This window comes from Mucor velutinosus (assembly GCF_035048745.1).
Source record: "Mucor velutinosus strain NIH1002 chromosome Unknown tig00001544, whole genome shotgun sequence".
NCBI lineage: Eukaryota > Fungi > Mucoromycota > Mucoromycetes > Mucorales > Mucoraceae > Mucor > Mucor velutinosus.
In genome coordinates this window covers 406,526-421,887 of record NW_027041908.1, presented here as the reverse complement: position 1 = coordinate 421,887, position 15,362 = coordinate 406,526, and the positions used below count along the sequence as shown (strand labels likewise).

The 15,362-nt window shown below is 39.1% G+C and overlaps 4 protein-coding genes across 4 annotated transcripts; 1 reads left to right on the top strand and 3 right to left on the bottom strand.

The window, feature by feature from the left end:
- Positions 1-34: 34 nt before the first annotated feature.
- CYP10_1 (Peptidyl-prolyl cis-trans isomerase cyp10) lies at positions 35-1,537 on the bottom strand (the record flags this gene model as incomplete). The annotated part of the gene is made up of 1 exon (XM_064824745.1): positions 35-1,537. One exon carries the CDS (start codon positions 1,535-1,537, stop codon positions 35-37), a length of 1,503 nt encoding a protein of 500 aa, XP_064680122.1.
- Positions 1,538-2,188: 651 nt separating this feature from the next.
- ATC70_005456 (uncharacterized protein) lies at positions 2,189-3,303 on the bottom strand (the record flags this gene model as incomplete). The annotated part of the gene is made up of 3 exons (XM_064824744.1): positions 2,189-2,337; positions 2,400-2,927; positions 2,988-3,303. 3 exons carry the CDS (start codon positions 3,301-3,303, stop codon positions 2,189-2,191), a joined length of 993 nt encoding a protein of 330 aa, XP_064680121.1.
- A 202-nt stretch (positions 3,304-3,505) lies between these two features.
- ATC70_005455 (uncharacterized protein) lies at positions 3,506-6,781 on the bottom strand (the record flags this gene model as incomplete). Its single annotated transcript, XM_064824743.1, has 14 exons — positions 3,506-3,646; positions 3,698-4,410; positions 4,461-4,569; positions 4,625-4,738; positions 4,796-5,029; positions 5,091-5,276; positions 5,343-5,435; positions 5,506-5,877; positions 5,944-6,030; positions 6,086-6,212; positions 6,273-6,416; positions 6,474-6,575; positions 6,628-6,669; positions 6,726-6,781. 14 exons carry the CDS (start codon positions 6,779-6,781, stop codon positions 3,506-3,508), a joined length of 2,520 nt encoding a protein of 839 aa, XP_064680120.1.
- Positions 6,782-7,863: 1,082 nt separating this feature from the next.
- ATC70_005454 (uncharacterized protein) lies at positions 7,864-9,101 on the top strand (the record flags this gene model as incomplete). The annotated part of the gene is made up of 3 exons (XM_064824742.1): positions 7,864-8,233; positions 8,293-8,689; positions 8,756-9,101. The coding sequence occupies 3 exons, from the start codon at positions 7,864-7,866 to the stop codon at positions 9,099-9,101; spliced, it is 1,113 nt and encodes a 370-aa protein (XP_064680119.1).
- Between the last annotated feature and the right edge of the window lie 6,261 nt (positions 9,102-15,362).

Below are 15,362 nucleotides of genomic sequence, written 5' to 3'. Positions count from 1 at the left end.
GGCTATTTTCGCTGTATTTTGCTGATTAATCATATTAATGTTGGGGAGGTGAAGGAGGGCCTGTCAAGCCGAGTTGATGTCCAGTCTCTACTTCATTAGATGCAGCTTGTTGTTTGGCAGAACTAACATCATCCGCGCCATTAAATTTACCGATCTTCTTCGCAGGGCGTTCAGGGCGCTCCTCTCGTTCATTAGCAGAATGGGTAGAAGAGTCGTACATGATAATATCATTGGAAGCCCCTTTCCCATCGACTTCTTTAACTTGGAGTTTTGGAAGATCATCCATTTGAACATCTCTATCAACTACCTGCTTTCTAGCACCTGTTTGACTATCAGCGTCACCTTGAGTGCTACCTTGCTGGGTAGCAGTAGTTCGATTATCGGAATCACCTTGGGAACCACCAGATGCAACATCCTGGCCTTTTCCTTGGGCATTACCTTTGTTTCCAACTGGAGCACCACCAGGAGTTACTTTGGAGCCACCCTGAGTACCCTTTTTACCCTCTTTGGCCACCTGAGAGCCCTTTCGGGGTTTGGCAGGAGTGTTTTCCACCGCACGGACCTTGTTTGGGCTGTCATTGCGACTGCAGTTCTTCACCACATGTCCAGTTTCATTGCAATGATGGCAGCGGACCCACTTCTTGTAGTCAGGACAATCAGCCCGACAGTGTTCAGAGCTCTGACAATTACGACAGAAAGCCGGCATTTGATCCCATTGGAGTAAAACTTTTCTTTGATCCGAAGCTGTCAAATCCCAGACAATGACACGACTGAGTTTCTCCAAATGGCGATGACCAGGGCAAGATTTCCCAACGGGATGTAACTCTTGACATTCATAACCAGGGCTGGAAGGAACCGTTAGATTAAGTGTAGCATAACCTTCTCCTTGATAGATCCCATCAGTTCTCGAGATGCCGTGATCCAAGACATCCCCGAACGCAGAAAGTCGGGCAGCCATTTCCTCCTTCAACTGAAGGGCCGGCAAGAAAGGAAGATTCTCCAGGGTCAGTTTCACAATCGTAGCATCAGCATGGTACGAGGCAAACCCTTTCACAAAGGTGCCATCCTCTAGAGTGATACCTTCTTCAATGAGAGTCTTACGACCTTCGCTGTTGGGCAGCCACATGGTTTCCAAGAAGGCATGGTTGAGGTAGTGTCGAGGTTGTTTCCGGTATCCAAGAAATTCTTCATACATGTCTTCAGCATTAGAGGCTTCGTTGAATTGAAGAAGAGCCTTGTTCAAGAGATTGCGATCCTTGATAGGTGTCAGATCGATGAAGACGGAATCCTGTTCCACGCCTTTGAGGAATGGACGGATAACCGCCTGAGGAGGTGGCGAAGTATCCCCATTGATGGCCTGTTGCGAGGCCTCTGCTTCCGTTACAGGTCGTTTGACGATAGTGGGATTGAAAGAGACGATGGATTGTTGTTGTCTGTTGTTCCCTTTGCGGCGTGAGTTAACCACATGAGTCCACAACAGTGGAGCCGCAGTGTCAGCTTGCGAGGAACGTTGATGTACTTGACTAGTGTCTGACATGCGAAAAGGGATGACAAAGTAAAATAGATTGACAAAATAGTTTCTACAAAAAACAGATTAAAGAAGTCGCAAAAGACAAGATTTGGCCAATCTTGAGCAGAAAAAGATTACTGAGTTTCAATAATTTTTGACGACGGCAGCGAATGCCTTTCTGATGGTGACAATGATGATTGCGATGCTGATCAAACGAGGATCAAGCAGTTAAAAGGACAATTGCTTAGCCCAGATCCTTTTTTCTTGGGAGTTTTTCCCCTATAAACGTGTCTTTTGCAATGACAATACCTGGAAAAAGTCGCTGTAGATCTTACCCAAGTCCTGTATTTACGCATGGCCAGCTTCATATCGCCATCTCAAGAGCAACATCAGCGAATGAATACCCCCCTCCTAACTCTGTTACAATCCTATTAATTGATTGTTCAAAATCTACTTGATATGCCTGAATAAAGAGACCGCAAGGCAAACTAGCATAGCATCACATAAAGCCTGCTGCAATTGTCGTTACCTTATTTGTCCTATATGCCATACATTGTATATAACTATTTATGCAAATTTTTATTGAACAACAATGCGATTAAATGAACAGCACAATTCATGATATAATTTCTAAGTTTAAGACCATTACGGCCTTATCCCCTTTCTTGTATAGACTCCCTATAACTTGCTGTTAGGAACATACATCTTGGCTAAACGTTCAGTGACGATGGCCTCAGCATCACGGACAATACGGGAAATCAAAACCTCACAAGTAGGAATGTCCTCAATGATACCAACGACTTGACCAGCAGTCCACACACCAAATTCTAAATGGGATGCAAATTAAAAATCATGCAAAACCTGTAATTCTGCAATACAGCCAACTTACCACTGTCACCAGTCGTGTATACTTGCTTACCACGTGCACCAGAAACAAGTTCACGCACATCCTCAAACTTGATATTGGGGTTCTGTTCACGCTTGTTCACTTCAACTGCAATTGAGTTTTTGAAAATACGAGATGTGTTGCGGAAAGGACGGAAAACGAGAGCAGTTGAACGTTCATCAGCCTTGACAATAGTCTCCTTGATGTTGTTGTGGATAGGAGATTCAACAGTACACATGAAACGGGTACCCATGTTGATACCTTCAGCACCTAAAGCCAAAGCAGCGGCCAAACCAGCACCATCACCGAAACCACCAGAAGCAATGTAAGGAATGCTTAATTTGGTTGCAGATTTGGCTAATAAAATCAATGCAGTGATGTCGTCTTCACCAGGGTGACCAGCACATTCATAACCATCCATAGAGATAATATCAACGCCCAAACGTTGTGCAGATAAAGCGTGGCGAATGGATGTACATTTGTGAAGAACAGTGATATTAGCAGCCTTGAACATCTTGATGTATTTACCAGCTATTATAAGGCTTGATTAAACTACCGGACCGTTGCGTGTTGGATGTAAACGTTACTTACGGTTGTTACCAGCAGTTTCGACTACCTTGATGCCTTCATCAATGATGACTTGGGCGTATTCTTCGTAAGGAGGAGGGACAATAGCAGGTAAAAAGGTTAAGTTGACGCCAAAAGGCTTATCAGTCATTGTGCGACAACGCTTGATTTCAGCGCGAAGAGCCTCAGGTGTAGGTTGAGTCAATGCAGTGATCAAACCAAGACCACCAGCGTTTGAGACAGCAGAAGCTAATTCAGCAACACCAACATATTGCATGCCACCTTGGACGATGGGGTGCTTGATGCCAAGCATTTCAGTGAGTTTAGTTTTGAAGACCATGTTGTTGATACAAGTTGTAGTGTCGAGAGTTGAGGAAAAGGAATAAAGAAAAAAGAAACGATGAAAAGCTCCATTTATTCATATTCGATGCACCTCTGAGTGTGGGGAAAAATCTTACTAAAGAACGGGAAAATAAAATCAATAATAGAGATGACTAAAAACATCAGATTGGCCCTGAATATTCATAACAGCATGTGAAAATCTATCTTCTCCAATATTGAGCCCACTTATGAACTGTCTCCATGATTTGAGGGAATAAAGCATTGACACTCTCAGATATCAAACCACGAAAGTAACTGATGGCTGCCTCCTCTGTTAAATCAAGTCTGAATTTTTCTTGTACCTGTGGCAGATGGTTTAGTGTTTAAAATGTGTAGCTTGTGTGTAACTCTACCTTCATCACTGCCTTGTCTGGCTCAATTTTAATATCTGGTATATTGGCATCTACCATCAGCGAGAACAAATTCAATATGAGATTTGCGTTTCTGCGCAGTGTTGTAAATGCTGTATAACAGTACTGCTGGAAGCTCAGATAGTGTGGTGAGTTGGCGCCTCCCATGGCTTCAATCATCTCTTTACACAATTTCATAGGTGGAGGGAATGGCTTTGGATCACGGCCGAGAATGAAGCCAAAGTCAACATGGAACAGATGGCCATCAGTGGAGAGTAGTAGATTATCCAAATGGCGATCACCTACACCTAATAGATAAGTAATAACGCAGTACCCAGCACAGCTGCGAATATAGGTTTCCATGACCTTTGGATCGATACCATAGACATTGCCGGGCTCCGTGCTAGGATGATGCGCTTTGAAAAAATTGAGGATGTTGTTTTGATGTTCGTTGAGCACAGCAGCCAGTGACATGGATGGGACAAACTGCATCATGCCTGTGTCGGCCGCAGTTGCTAAAACCTTGTAGGGTGTCAATTTCAGGTCAAGGTTCTCTTTCAATAGCAATCTGTTCATTAATGAGATGATTTGAATCACTAGCTGATCCTGTCTCAAATCATCGCCTGCTTTAAATATAATTGGGTATTCTGAACCATCTTCGCACTGAAATGTAATTCTTAACGGTTGGAGGTTGCTGTTAAACATGCTTGATTTGGCTATAAAGACGGTATGAGTATGGCCACTTCTCCATAAATGCTGTACTTACATGCTACGACACCCAATATCTGCTTGTCAGGCTCCAATGGCAATGTAATTGCTTTGAATTTGTGAAGCGTTCCCTTGGGATCTGCAATTTTTGCTCGCATGTGGTCGATCTACCGAGTGTTTTTGATAAGTATACGTATAGCTCTCAAGTGGATATGTGCGTACCTTCTTGAGTCGAGGTTCCTTCATATTGCGGACATCGCGTGCCAGGTTTGTAAGCTTAGACATCAATTTTCCCTGCTCTCGCATATCAATTCTTCTCTTGTAGCCTTCAGGGCTCTAACAATATTTGGTTGATGTGCAGCCCAGTGATGCCAATATAAACGTGCTACTTACTCGAATCAATGCTTCAATGTAGTGAAAAGCAACTTTGGCATAAAGCTTTCCACACACCAAATCCTCGCATTCTACAATGACATACCAGTAAAAGAACGTGCCTAAAATGGGGTCGTTCGTGGCACGATCAATCAAGAATTGGGCTAATGAGGAGCCATTTGGATCAAGAGTCTTGTCGGATGTGCATTCAAATTTCAAAGCTTGTACCAGCTGCAACAGATACAAGAACAAATCCTAGAATCGATCATGGATATTAAATTTCAAGGTACTTTAACCCGACTTGCACTGTATATACCTCATCGTCTGCCTTTCGAAGCTGGTTGACGGCATAGGCACGTACAGCTCTATTTTCAAACTCTTTTCCCAAGAGCTCCAAAGCGTCATCAACGTCAATGTCAACCCAAAGAGGCAGCAAATCAACAGCCTGTCTGACCTCAGTATGATCTGTCCACACCACGCATTTTAAGAACTTGGTTAGAGCCTATAGATTGAAGTTTGTCATTTCAGAATGTGTTGCGACCAAAGTAAAAAGATCATTATACTCTACCTTCTTCTCTCTCGTGAGGTAGAATCTGAATTTCCAAACTAAATCTTTCTCCTCAGGGGTGAGCTTTTGTGTTGGTGGGTAACCCATGATACTCTATTTAAACAAGATAAGCCGGGTTGAGAAGACTATTCCATTATTCTATCGCTCGTCAGTTTAAACCTACATTCAGTTCATCTCGGATCTTGGGATTGGGTTTGAGGTCACGGTCAAGAGGGCCATTACGATGGCTACGCACTAGTCGTCGATGCTTAGCTTCCACAGGGTTTTCTCGCTGAAAATCAGGATCAAGCACGATGGAGTAATGCATCAAGGTTTGCCGGTCTAAATCATTGCTATTGTTATGTTGGTCAGAATAGATCTGCTGACTCATGGCAGCCATCAGTGGATCACTGTCGTTGATATTGTGAGCTGCACTGTTTTGTATTACTGTAAATGGACCTGGCAAGTTGTACTCCATTTCTCCGTATACTACAGGGAAATCAAATTTAGGCAAGTCAACATACAAAGCCAATTCAGTGGATATGTTGGATATGTTCTGTTCACACAGAACCATAGACCAGAGTTAATTAGATGGAGCTCACCATGTGCAATATGATAATACCTTGTGAATGTTCTCGATCTGTCGAAATGCCATCACATCTAGCCATTCTTCAGGACGGATATCTCCACAATCGAATTTCTTCATCAGCTGCGTTTCATGGATATTTTAACGCAATGTAGCATTCATGCAAATCGATACCTACTTTTTCCAATTTGTTCATGTCGTTATCCTCATGGTTTGGCAATTTACTGGGAGTAGATGTATCGTGGTTTCCATCGGCTTCGCAACCTCTCCATATATGCAGCTTTTGCTTTCCTTTTCGAAGTGTGCTATCATGGCATTAATGCAATCATTAGTTTCATTTTATCAACCTTTTTTCTGCGACATACAATTGTTTTCCAAATAATCTAAGCGTAGTGCCTCCAACTGGTTTCACTTTGCGAGGACCAATCGTCTCCCATACTGTAATTGCAAATTGTGCAGAAGAAGGCAGATCGCAGTATTTGATAGGTAATGTAAGCCATTCATTCCAGCTATTGAGTTGATTTAGTTTTTCTGACTGCAAGTTCATCTATGATATCGATATTTACCTCCAGTGATTTCGAAAGGCTTTGTAACTAGTTTTTACAGGCACAGTGAGCGGTTTATTATCACCAAATAGTTGAACTGTTATATATAAATCAGGCAAATTGCTATTACGAATTTCATTAGTCTAGTTGGAAGCGGTAAAGGAGTATCATTTACTCTTGTTGCTGGAATGAATCGCGTTTTCCTTCTAATGTAGCACTATGTAATTTATTACCATAACGTTGCTTAGGTATATCTGACATTGAGTATCTTACATCCTTATGGATACTGGCAATTTAACATCTTTTGTTAGGCAATATGAGAAATCCATGTTGGTCAAGATACAAAACAGAGATGAAAACTCCCTGTGTGGTCAAAGGGTCTTTTTTTTTTTTTTTTTTTTTTTTTTTGCATAACATATAGACCCCGATATCTAACATAGAGGGAAACCCGGCCATTTTTTTTTTTTTTAGTGTCTAAAAAAGCTAATATACCACAGCACCACAAAACTGTGAGTAGCAATGAAACCATCCTATTACTAAATGACCAAGTCCGCTGTGAAACCTTCCAAAACGATTGTAAATCTTCAAGTGCAGACTAAAATTTTGTAACAAAATCGTGCTCCATCACAGATCAATTGGCCTATGCTCTCTAAAAATTACATATCGCATCTGATTTCAAACTGTAATACTAAAGAAGCGTAGTCTAGCTCCTTGAAAATCTAGCAGGTTTAGTCTAAAAGGCACGGAAAGGAGAAAGAAATGCTGAATCAGGGCGGCTCAGGCGGTTGAACCTCCGCTTTCAAAATCTGTTTTGTTAACTTTGTATTACATGATAAGCATTAGATCCTAAATGTTTTAATCATTCAATATTTGTTATATGATAAAGTTTGCCGTACTACTAACAGCATCTAGCTATCGCTAGCTCAATAATGCGCAATTTTTACTTTTTTTTGCTGCTGCATTGTGTTTGAATTCCCGACGTTGATGTTCTTGATCTCGCCTTCCAGATCTTATATGCAAACACAAAATGTCGATGCATTCTTGTAATTGAGCTTCTTTATAGCTAACGTGGGGTTTAACAGTAATTTAGGTTTCATTGATCGTAAATTGAAAAAATTGAAAAAATCGGTTATTTAAAACCAAAATTATAACGTTTGACAAATAAAAGAAAAAAAAAAAAAAAACAATACATAATAAGCATTTCAGGTTCTCTTTTGTTCTGGCTCTCTTTTTCTTCCCTCTTTGCTCTCCCTTCTCTCTCAATTTATAGCTCAATTGCACTACTTTTTATTTGTGGAAATTTTAAGCACAATTGCTTCCCTCTACATTCTACACTTTTCCATCTTGTACATCTACATCAGTCTTCCCCTTTCTCTTCTGTTTCTTTTATAAATTATCTTTTACTTTATACATGCCAGTCGCTGGTTCACCTATGCGCGACGTCAGGACTATCCCAGAAACAGTTCCCTCATCTTCTCACTCAAACGAAGCCTCTCAGGAACATGTTCATCTATCCAAGAAGCCTCGCAACTACAAATATTGGTCCGATGATGAAGTCAGAAAGATATTGAATTGGCTTACCTTGCCAGAAAACGACGGTAAATTGGCTAAAAACAAGGCACAGGCATGTCGTGAAGTAGCGAAAACGTTATTTGATGGTGATGAGTACATGGCGATCTCAGTTAGATCCAAACTGATGTCTCTTGAAAAGGGATTTCGAGAGGCTGAACAACTGAGATTACAGTTGAATGCATGTACAAACGATGAAGCATTGATTAATGGTAATGTATATTAGCTTCACACAGCACAAAGTCGCACTTCTTTAACATATTCTTGCTAGAAAAAATAAAAGAAGTTAGCAAATTCCACAAGCAATGTAAACAACTATTCGGTAACCAGAGAACGGACGGATGCGTCCCTCCTATTTCTACCTCGCCGATTGCGTCTAATAATACATCTATTCCCACACCTTCTTCTTCAACTATTCCTTATTCGCCCAACAGTAGACCTTTGCATCATGGATTTTCATCACTACCACCATTACCACAACCACAACACCAAAATGCCAATAGTAAAAGTTCAGTATTACCTCGTCCTGATTGTGATTCCCCTTCTTCATCTTCATCCCCTTCTACTGCCGCCTACAATGCAAGCTCAAGCTCAACAGTATTACCGCATCTGAACGAGAATCGCTTAAGAACTCTGTCTACCCCTCTACATCTCATGCGAGGAGCATGGTAAATATATAACATTGCTTTTGAATTCAATAATCGGGAAATGTAATTAACTCGGATTTACTCAAGGTCTCTTCCGCGCGTTCCAGCGGTAGATCTACCACCTGTGGAAGATGATCCACTTGACAGCATCAAGAAGAGAAAGTTAAGTCAAGGAAGCAGTGTCAGCAATAGTAATTCAACGACATCTAGCGTCAAAATTGCAAGATATGCTGCTAAAGAAGCGTCCTATAAAGCAAAACAAGCGGAACATGAAGCACTAAAAGCAGACTATGAACGAAGCAAAATGGAATACGCTATTCGACTAGCAGAAATAGAATTAAATCGTGATGCCCTGTCAATAAAAAGGCTGGAACTAGAGCTACAGCTCGCTCAAAGTAGAGACAAACCACCGCATCAACAACCAACACAATAACCCTTGACAAATTTAATACAAAAATATACATTTATCCATCTTGCACCTACATATGCCACCGTCGCCCTTCATCAGTATATGCCCCAGCACTATTTTATTGACACGATAATTGAACCATGCTCAAATTCGATACGATATGACTTTCTTGTTGATATATGATTAAAATTGCTTTCAACCTTTAATGATTCGGCGCAAACTGGTAATGCTAGTTATGGGGATGAAATTTTATTTTTGTTTTTATTTTCTCAAGCCTTGTTTGTTATTTGATTTGTGCACATTACTTAAACCAGCCCATTGGTAACAAATTTATTGAAAGTACAAAATGTGTGAATAAGAGGCTAGCACGTAAACACAGTAAGTTTTACAAAGTTGTCTTGGTGCCGCTCTATCACAATTGATGCTTTGAAGATATAAATATTGCCATTGAGAGATGCACTCACTCACATTGGATTGAAGGATGATCTATTTTGACATATTTTTACGATACTAACATGACCAATACCTGCCTTTCAACGAATAAAAAAAAAAGGTATAAACAAAAAATCTTGAAATGTATAGATTGATTTCTATTTAGTGTAGTTGATGTTTAGGTCAACTTTTCATTACAAAGATACATATAACTTTACTTGATGCACTTCAAATTACTATATTTGTATTCAAGCTTTTGGGCATGCAGCCTAGTTGTGTAACAAAGCGCGAGGGTCCCATTATTGTATTGATATGATTGGGTCCCAGAACTCGGTATTCTTATAGAATATGGCCAAGGGAGGGGTGAGTACCATTTTGCCTCGGCTCACGTTGACATGACTGAAACATGTTATTCAAAGTTAAAGAAAATAAGGTGAGTATATTATGGCCAATCAGAAATAAGCCGTGGCATCTAAGTAATGCTAATGATGGTGAATGCATGACACGTATGTACACCCATATAAGGGCATTAATTGAAAGCGTTTTCCAGTGGAACTAACTGGCGCTGTTACATGGCATTTAATGTATTTTACTCCCCATGCATGTGATTGAGGGCGGTGAATATAAAGGGTATAAGGTAAGTCGTTGCAAAGCCATTTCATCTGTTTCAGGTTGATGGCCTTGTTTCCAAGCACCTCGTTTCATGTGCAATGTAATGAATAAGCATTTACAATTCAAGATATAAAATCATCCTTAACTCATTATCATATTCAATCATCTGCAGATGAACCAACTTGTTTTGCATAGTTGATGTCGACAGAATAAGGGAAACATGTTTGCTTCATGTGCATGGGTTAGAGATTTATGTTGTATTACATTTCGTTTTTCTTAAATCCCATGAAACCATGGTATAATGTTAAGGATATAGCATGGGTTCAGTAGCGTGCTTTGGCCGTTTCTCTTTCTTGGTTTATTTATATAGACTTACATTTGCAATTTAAGGGAACCGAAGAGCGCTGATCCTTGTCTCTTGTTTGCCGATCAAGTAGTGTTTTAAAAAAATCACCTATCAGAAAATCAAGAGCAGATCAGTATTTAACCAGGCTGGTTTCAATGAGAGGAAACGATCAGAGAAAGGTCAGATTGGGGTAATGATATTGCTTTGGCTCTAAAATAAGTTTATAAAATGTAAAAGATTTAACTAGCATTGTCGTCAAGGGCATCAATACCATGGGAAGCATAGTGTTTGAGTCACGTAGACTAAAGTCTCTTGCATCTGTCTTGTGGGCAATCCGGGTACCTTTCGTAATGCGGCAGTGATATAAACAGAAGGAATCCGCTATGCATGTCATAAATCAAAACAATCAATGCTATGTTTACATATAACAAATAAGCTTTCTAAGAGAGAATGCATTACTCCTTAATATTAGGTCGATTGTTTTTGTTCATTTTTTTTTCATCAAATAATATGAAGCTCAATGAGCTATGTACTTAATTGTCGTCTGTTTTCAGCTATACAAAGGCACCTTATTGCGCTCCTTCTAGATCAGGTTCAATGCTATCAAAAGACATTGGCTAATCAAGTATATGCTTATTCTGTATACAATGTATTTAACCCTAATGCTCCCTTCCTTGCAATCATCGTCTAGTAAGCTAAATAAACACACATGTACAAATCAAACCTAAAACGAACGTCGAGATTCTGGCAAATTAGCAATCATTATCAGGTTGTACGGATTATCGGAGGCTTGCGAACACAACATGGGATGGCGAGCAATGTCAATGACAAAGCGGTTCTCGCCTTCAAGGGAATAAAATAGAACATGTACAGAAGATATCAAATTTTTATTAGAAACATTTTTTTCTATCAAAAACTCCCACACGTTTGAGATACAATTAAAAGGAGAGTATCAGCAGCAGTTCCCAAACAAAGACATGCAATGAGCATGCCCCTATATAGGTATATAGAGAATTTTGTTATAGGTATATGGCAATATCCTAGTCGTCTCTTAAGGTTAATATTGAAGCTTACAAGAGAGAAAAAAAAACACTAAATTTGTATCAAATGGACTCATGTGCTTCCACATAGAAACCTATGATATACAGTATTGCAAGAGAGTACACCAACAGCATTTGGGAGTTAGTTGAAGGGCCGATTGTACGGCTATATCTATGGATAACACAATCCATAGTATATCGCTCCTCTTTTCTCTAACTACCATCGTTCGGTGAAAAAACAATCATCATATTCAAGACATGAATCTGTAGTCGAAAACACACAATCATTATTAGCAGGATATATATGAATGTTTTTGTCATCTAAAGTTGATGAATCAAAAACGATTGCTTTCATCTTCAGGTAATCAAAGTAGCTCTTCAAGTCATAAATTCAATGGAGATTACATGCGCTTTTGAAGAAAACTGAGAACTACTTTCAGTAGACGAGCTCGGCAGAGAAGATGAGAATGATTCAGTTTGTAGTTTATAAGTATGTGTTGATGTTATTTTGGTTGACTTTGCACATGCTTATACTTACTGACCACTAAAACGAAACACCTTTATACTCTTACGTTTATTTAGAAGAGCTAAATATTTTGAAATGACTGAAGAGTGAACATTCACAGCCCTATTCTCAGTGTACGAATTGAATATATACACGGCCGGTGAGGACTATCCAGCACAGCTATATTTGATCCAGAACATATCTCATCCAAGAAGTTTTTATACGTTATTGAGACTCTACGAGTAAGTATTTCTCTGGTGTGTTTTGCTAACAATAGAGCGCGCTCAACAGCTAGGTATTAAACTGAGGAGCAGCAATTTTGAATACGTTATGACAAAGACAACACACAACACATCGAGTATGCTTGTCTGAATTTTCTGGGATCTAGAACCAATCTATCCGTAGTAACGACATGATACATTCGAGAGAGTTATTTGTATGCAGTTACAAAGATATTACGCGTTTTCCACAGCAGCTCCTGTACGTCGTTATGTACATTTAAGTACACATTACACCATCATCTTGAACGAAAACAAACACTAGCCATGGTCGATGGGAAAATCTTTGGAAAAAAAAAAGAGGAAAAAAAAACCTGTTCTAATGTAGTTATCCCATCTATTTCTCGTAAGATCATGTTTAACATTTGGGCTTGAACGTGTCGGTTCTAGGGTTTATTCATCAATTTAAGGGAAACGTGAAGTCAGATCTTTCTGCCATCATGGGAGAGAGTCGCGCTACGCTAGCTTGAGCTTGATCAACAAGCTATTATACTATTTAATTTCAAGATGTTGGATGTAATCGATCATTCTAATATTGAAAAGCGAAGCGATTGAGTTCGTCGTAGAATAGCTTTTCTTGCTTTATGGAATTTAGTAAACTTCTATCATTCAAATAATCTTCTCAAGAAACCAACTATATCAAATAATAATTAATGCCTCACGCCAAGCAGTGGTTTGAATGCATGTTGATTATTCAAAACACTTGCTTGAAACAAGAAGCTAGCTCCTAGTCTTAAAAGCTAAAGAAACGGAAGAAGAAGAACGGTCAAATAAACACAATGATAGTGATGATTTTTTTTCGAAATTTACGCGTTCCACATTGACTTTGGTTTCATTTTATAATCACAACAATTTATTCTCATATTGCAACCAAGTTGTATCCTTGCGTAGAAGCCAACAAACGTGCGTCGATACCAAATTTTCAAAATTTGTTAAGAGTGACAATGTCATATTGTGTGTCGTTGTACATATAATCAATGAGAGCTTAATTCCATACGCTTTAGTGTGATGCAGTGATAATGAAGATTTGCCGCAGTATAAGCCCCGTAAGACTCTTTTCTGATTCACCAATCCTAAAAGTTTCTTTGGTTGTGGTGAGGGTGCAATAAAGGAACTGTGCCTGTTCATCGTACCATTCGACATGTATCACAAAATTATCTCAAATCCTGAAGTTAAGATCCCCTGCAATGTTAAATACAAACTATTTATAAAAACATGATTTATCGCTTTTTAAACTGTATTAAGCGAGCTAATGTGGTAGGAATGCTTAAGGATTACATGCTATCAAGTTAATTGTATGAACTAATAATGGTATTTTATTTTCAGGTAGCATCTCACAAGCGCCATCTGATTTATGGGACCAGTTTTTAAGGCTTCTGTGATTTACTTGATTGAAAATAAAAACCAGCTATTTATTGTTATTAGAGTAATTGAAAGAAAATGTTACGACTCGGTTATTACCAAAGACAAAACGACGGATTGTTGGCTATATGTAAAACGCAAGTTATTGGGAAGAGGGAAGAGAAGTGAAATGTCAGTATAGTTGAGCTTATATATGAGCTTAATGGCGCCATTGCGCTACCAGATGTTTACAAAAACGCTGTGCTTCAAATCACATCTCAAATAATTCACCGTGTTCGAGTTCATTCTTTCAATGATATTGAACGAAGTTGTTACACCATCTCCTATTCTTTGGAATGCGCTGTGTAATGAGCAAATTCCATTCGTACAACATACTACCCGCGCAAGTAAGAGAGGGATAGTAAACTTTTTTTTTTTTTTTTTAAAGTTGTGTCATCCAAAGTAACCTCCACTTTGTAATACGGTTTAACGGCAAGGAGGGCATTTATGCGTTTACCCGAAAGGTTTAATTTTTTAATCAACTGGTATAGTTTGTTATGTTGCATAGCAAACTTTGAAAAATAGTTGTGTGTCTAACGCAATCCAAGTAATAAATTGGCTGCTTTTTCATTAAATTCGAACTTCATTCACTGATTTATGAGCAGATACCCGAGAGAATGCATGCTACAAGTGCGGGATACTTGCTGTGAAGCTTGCGATTAATGTAACTAGGCTTTACAGACGCTTAATTGCATTAAACTTACTAGAAGAAGCAGATTAAGTTATTTGGGATAAGCTACAGTACTTTTTTGATTCGCAATCCCCATCTTTTGAGCTTTCAGAAGTATCATTTACCGTCAAGGTGAGCATGGCATTGCTTCTACCACAGCAGCCAAAAATAGTTAAAACTCAGACAACCTCCTGTTCTAGGTTGGCCAAATTTGATCAAATTCGACTCTACGATTATTTATTTGCTAGATTCGACTATCTAAAGTGTGGTAATCACCCTATGCTTCCTAATGCGTTTCTAATGTACTTGTCATTGCGCATCCAGTGGTGTTAACTAAAATAGCTGTTTTGAACACGCTTATTGAGCAATTCATAAAAATACGAAATGATGTTTTTGCCGAAAATATCCAATTTTTATATATAAAAGTATCGCAAATACAGTTTCAGGGATTGCTTGGGATCGATAGAAACATTTTGGTTCAATATATACCATAGTAAAATTCTTCGTTATCAAGGTGAAAAACGCGATCGTTTGATTTTCGATGAAAACCATGAGGGGTACCTCATGGTTTTTGGTCGAATTTTGTCCATGTTTTTTGGTCCCCAAAAAGTTGAGCAAAGGTGTCAGAAAGTTAGCACTAGTTGAGAGCAGTCGTTTGGTGTTATTCTGACAGCCTAAAACGGCTTCTAAAACAAAAAGACACGGTCCAAGTGCACATAAATTTCGCTTTGTTTGGCATATTTTCAGGCAGTAAAAGAAATTGCATGTATGCTGTATGCCCATATATATGCATTGTTGTAACAGTTACAGATGCAGAGCATTGTAAAAGAGTCAAACCCAAAGCTATGGGTTGTTACAGAGCATTTTCCCGCAATGGGTGGACAGTTTGAACGTGATGTGTACTAGTGGTATGTTTAAAACGCGCTTCTTCAGAGGCATCCGTTTGATGTTGATTTTTAATGGTTAAAATGCAAATATATCATTTTACGACTTTATTTTCT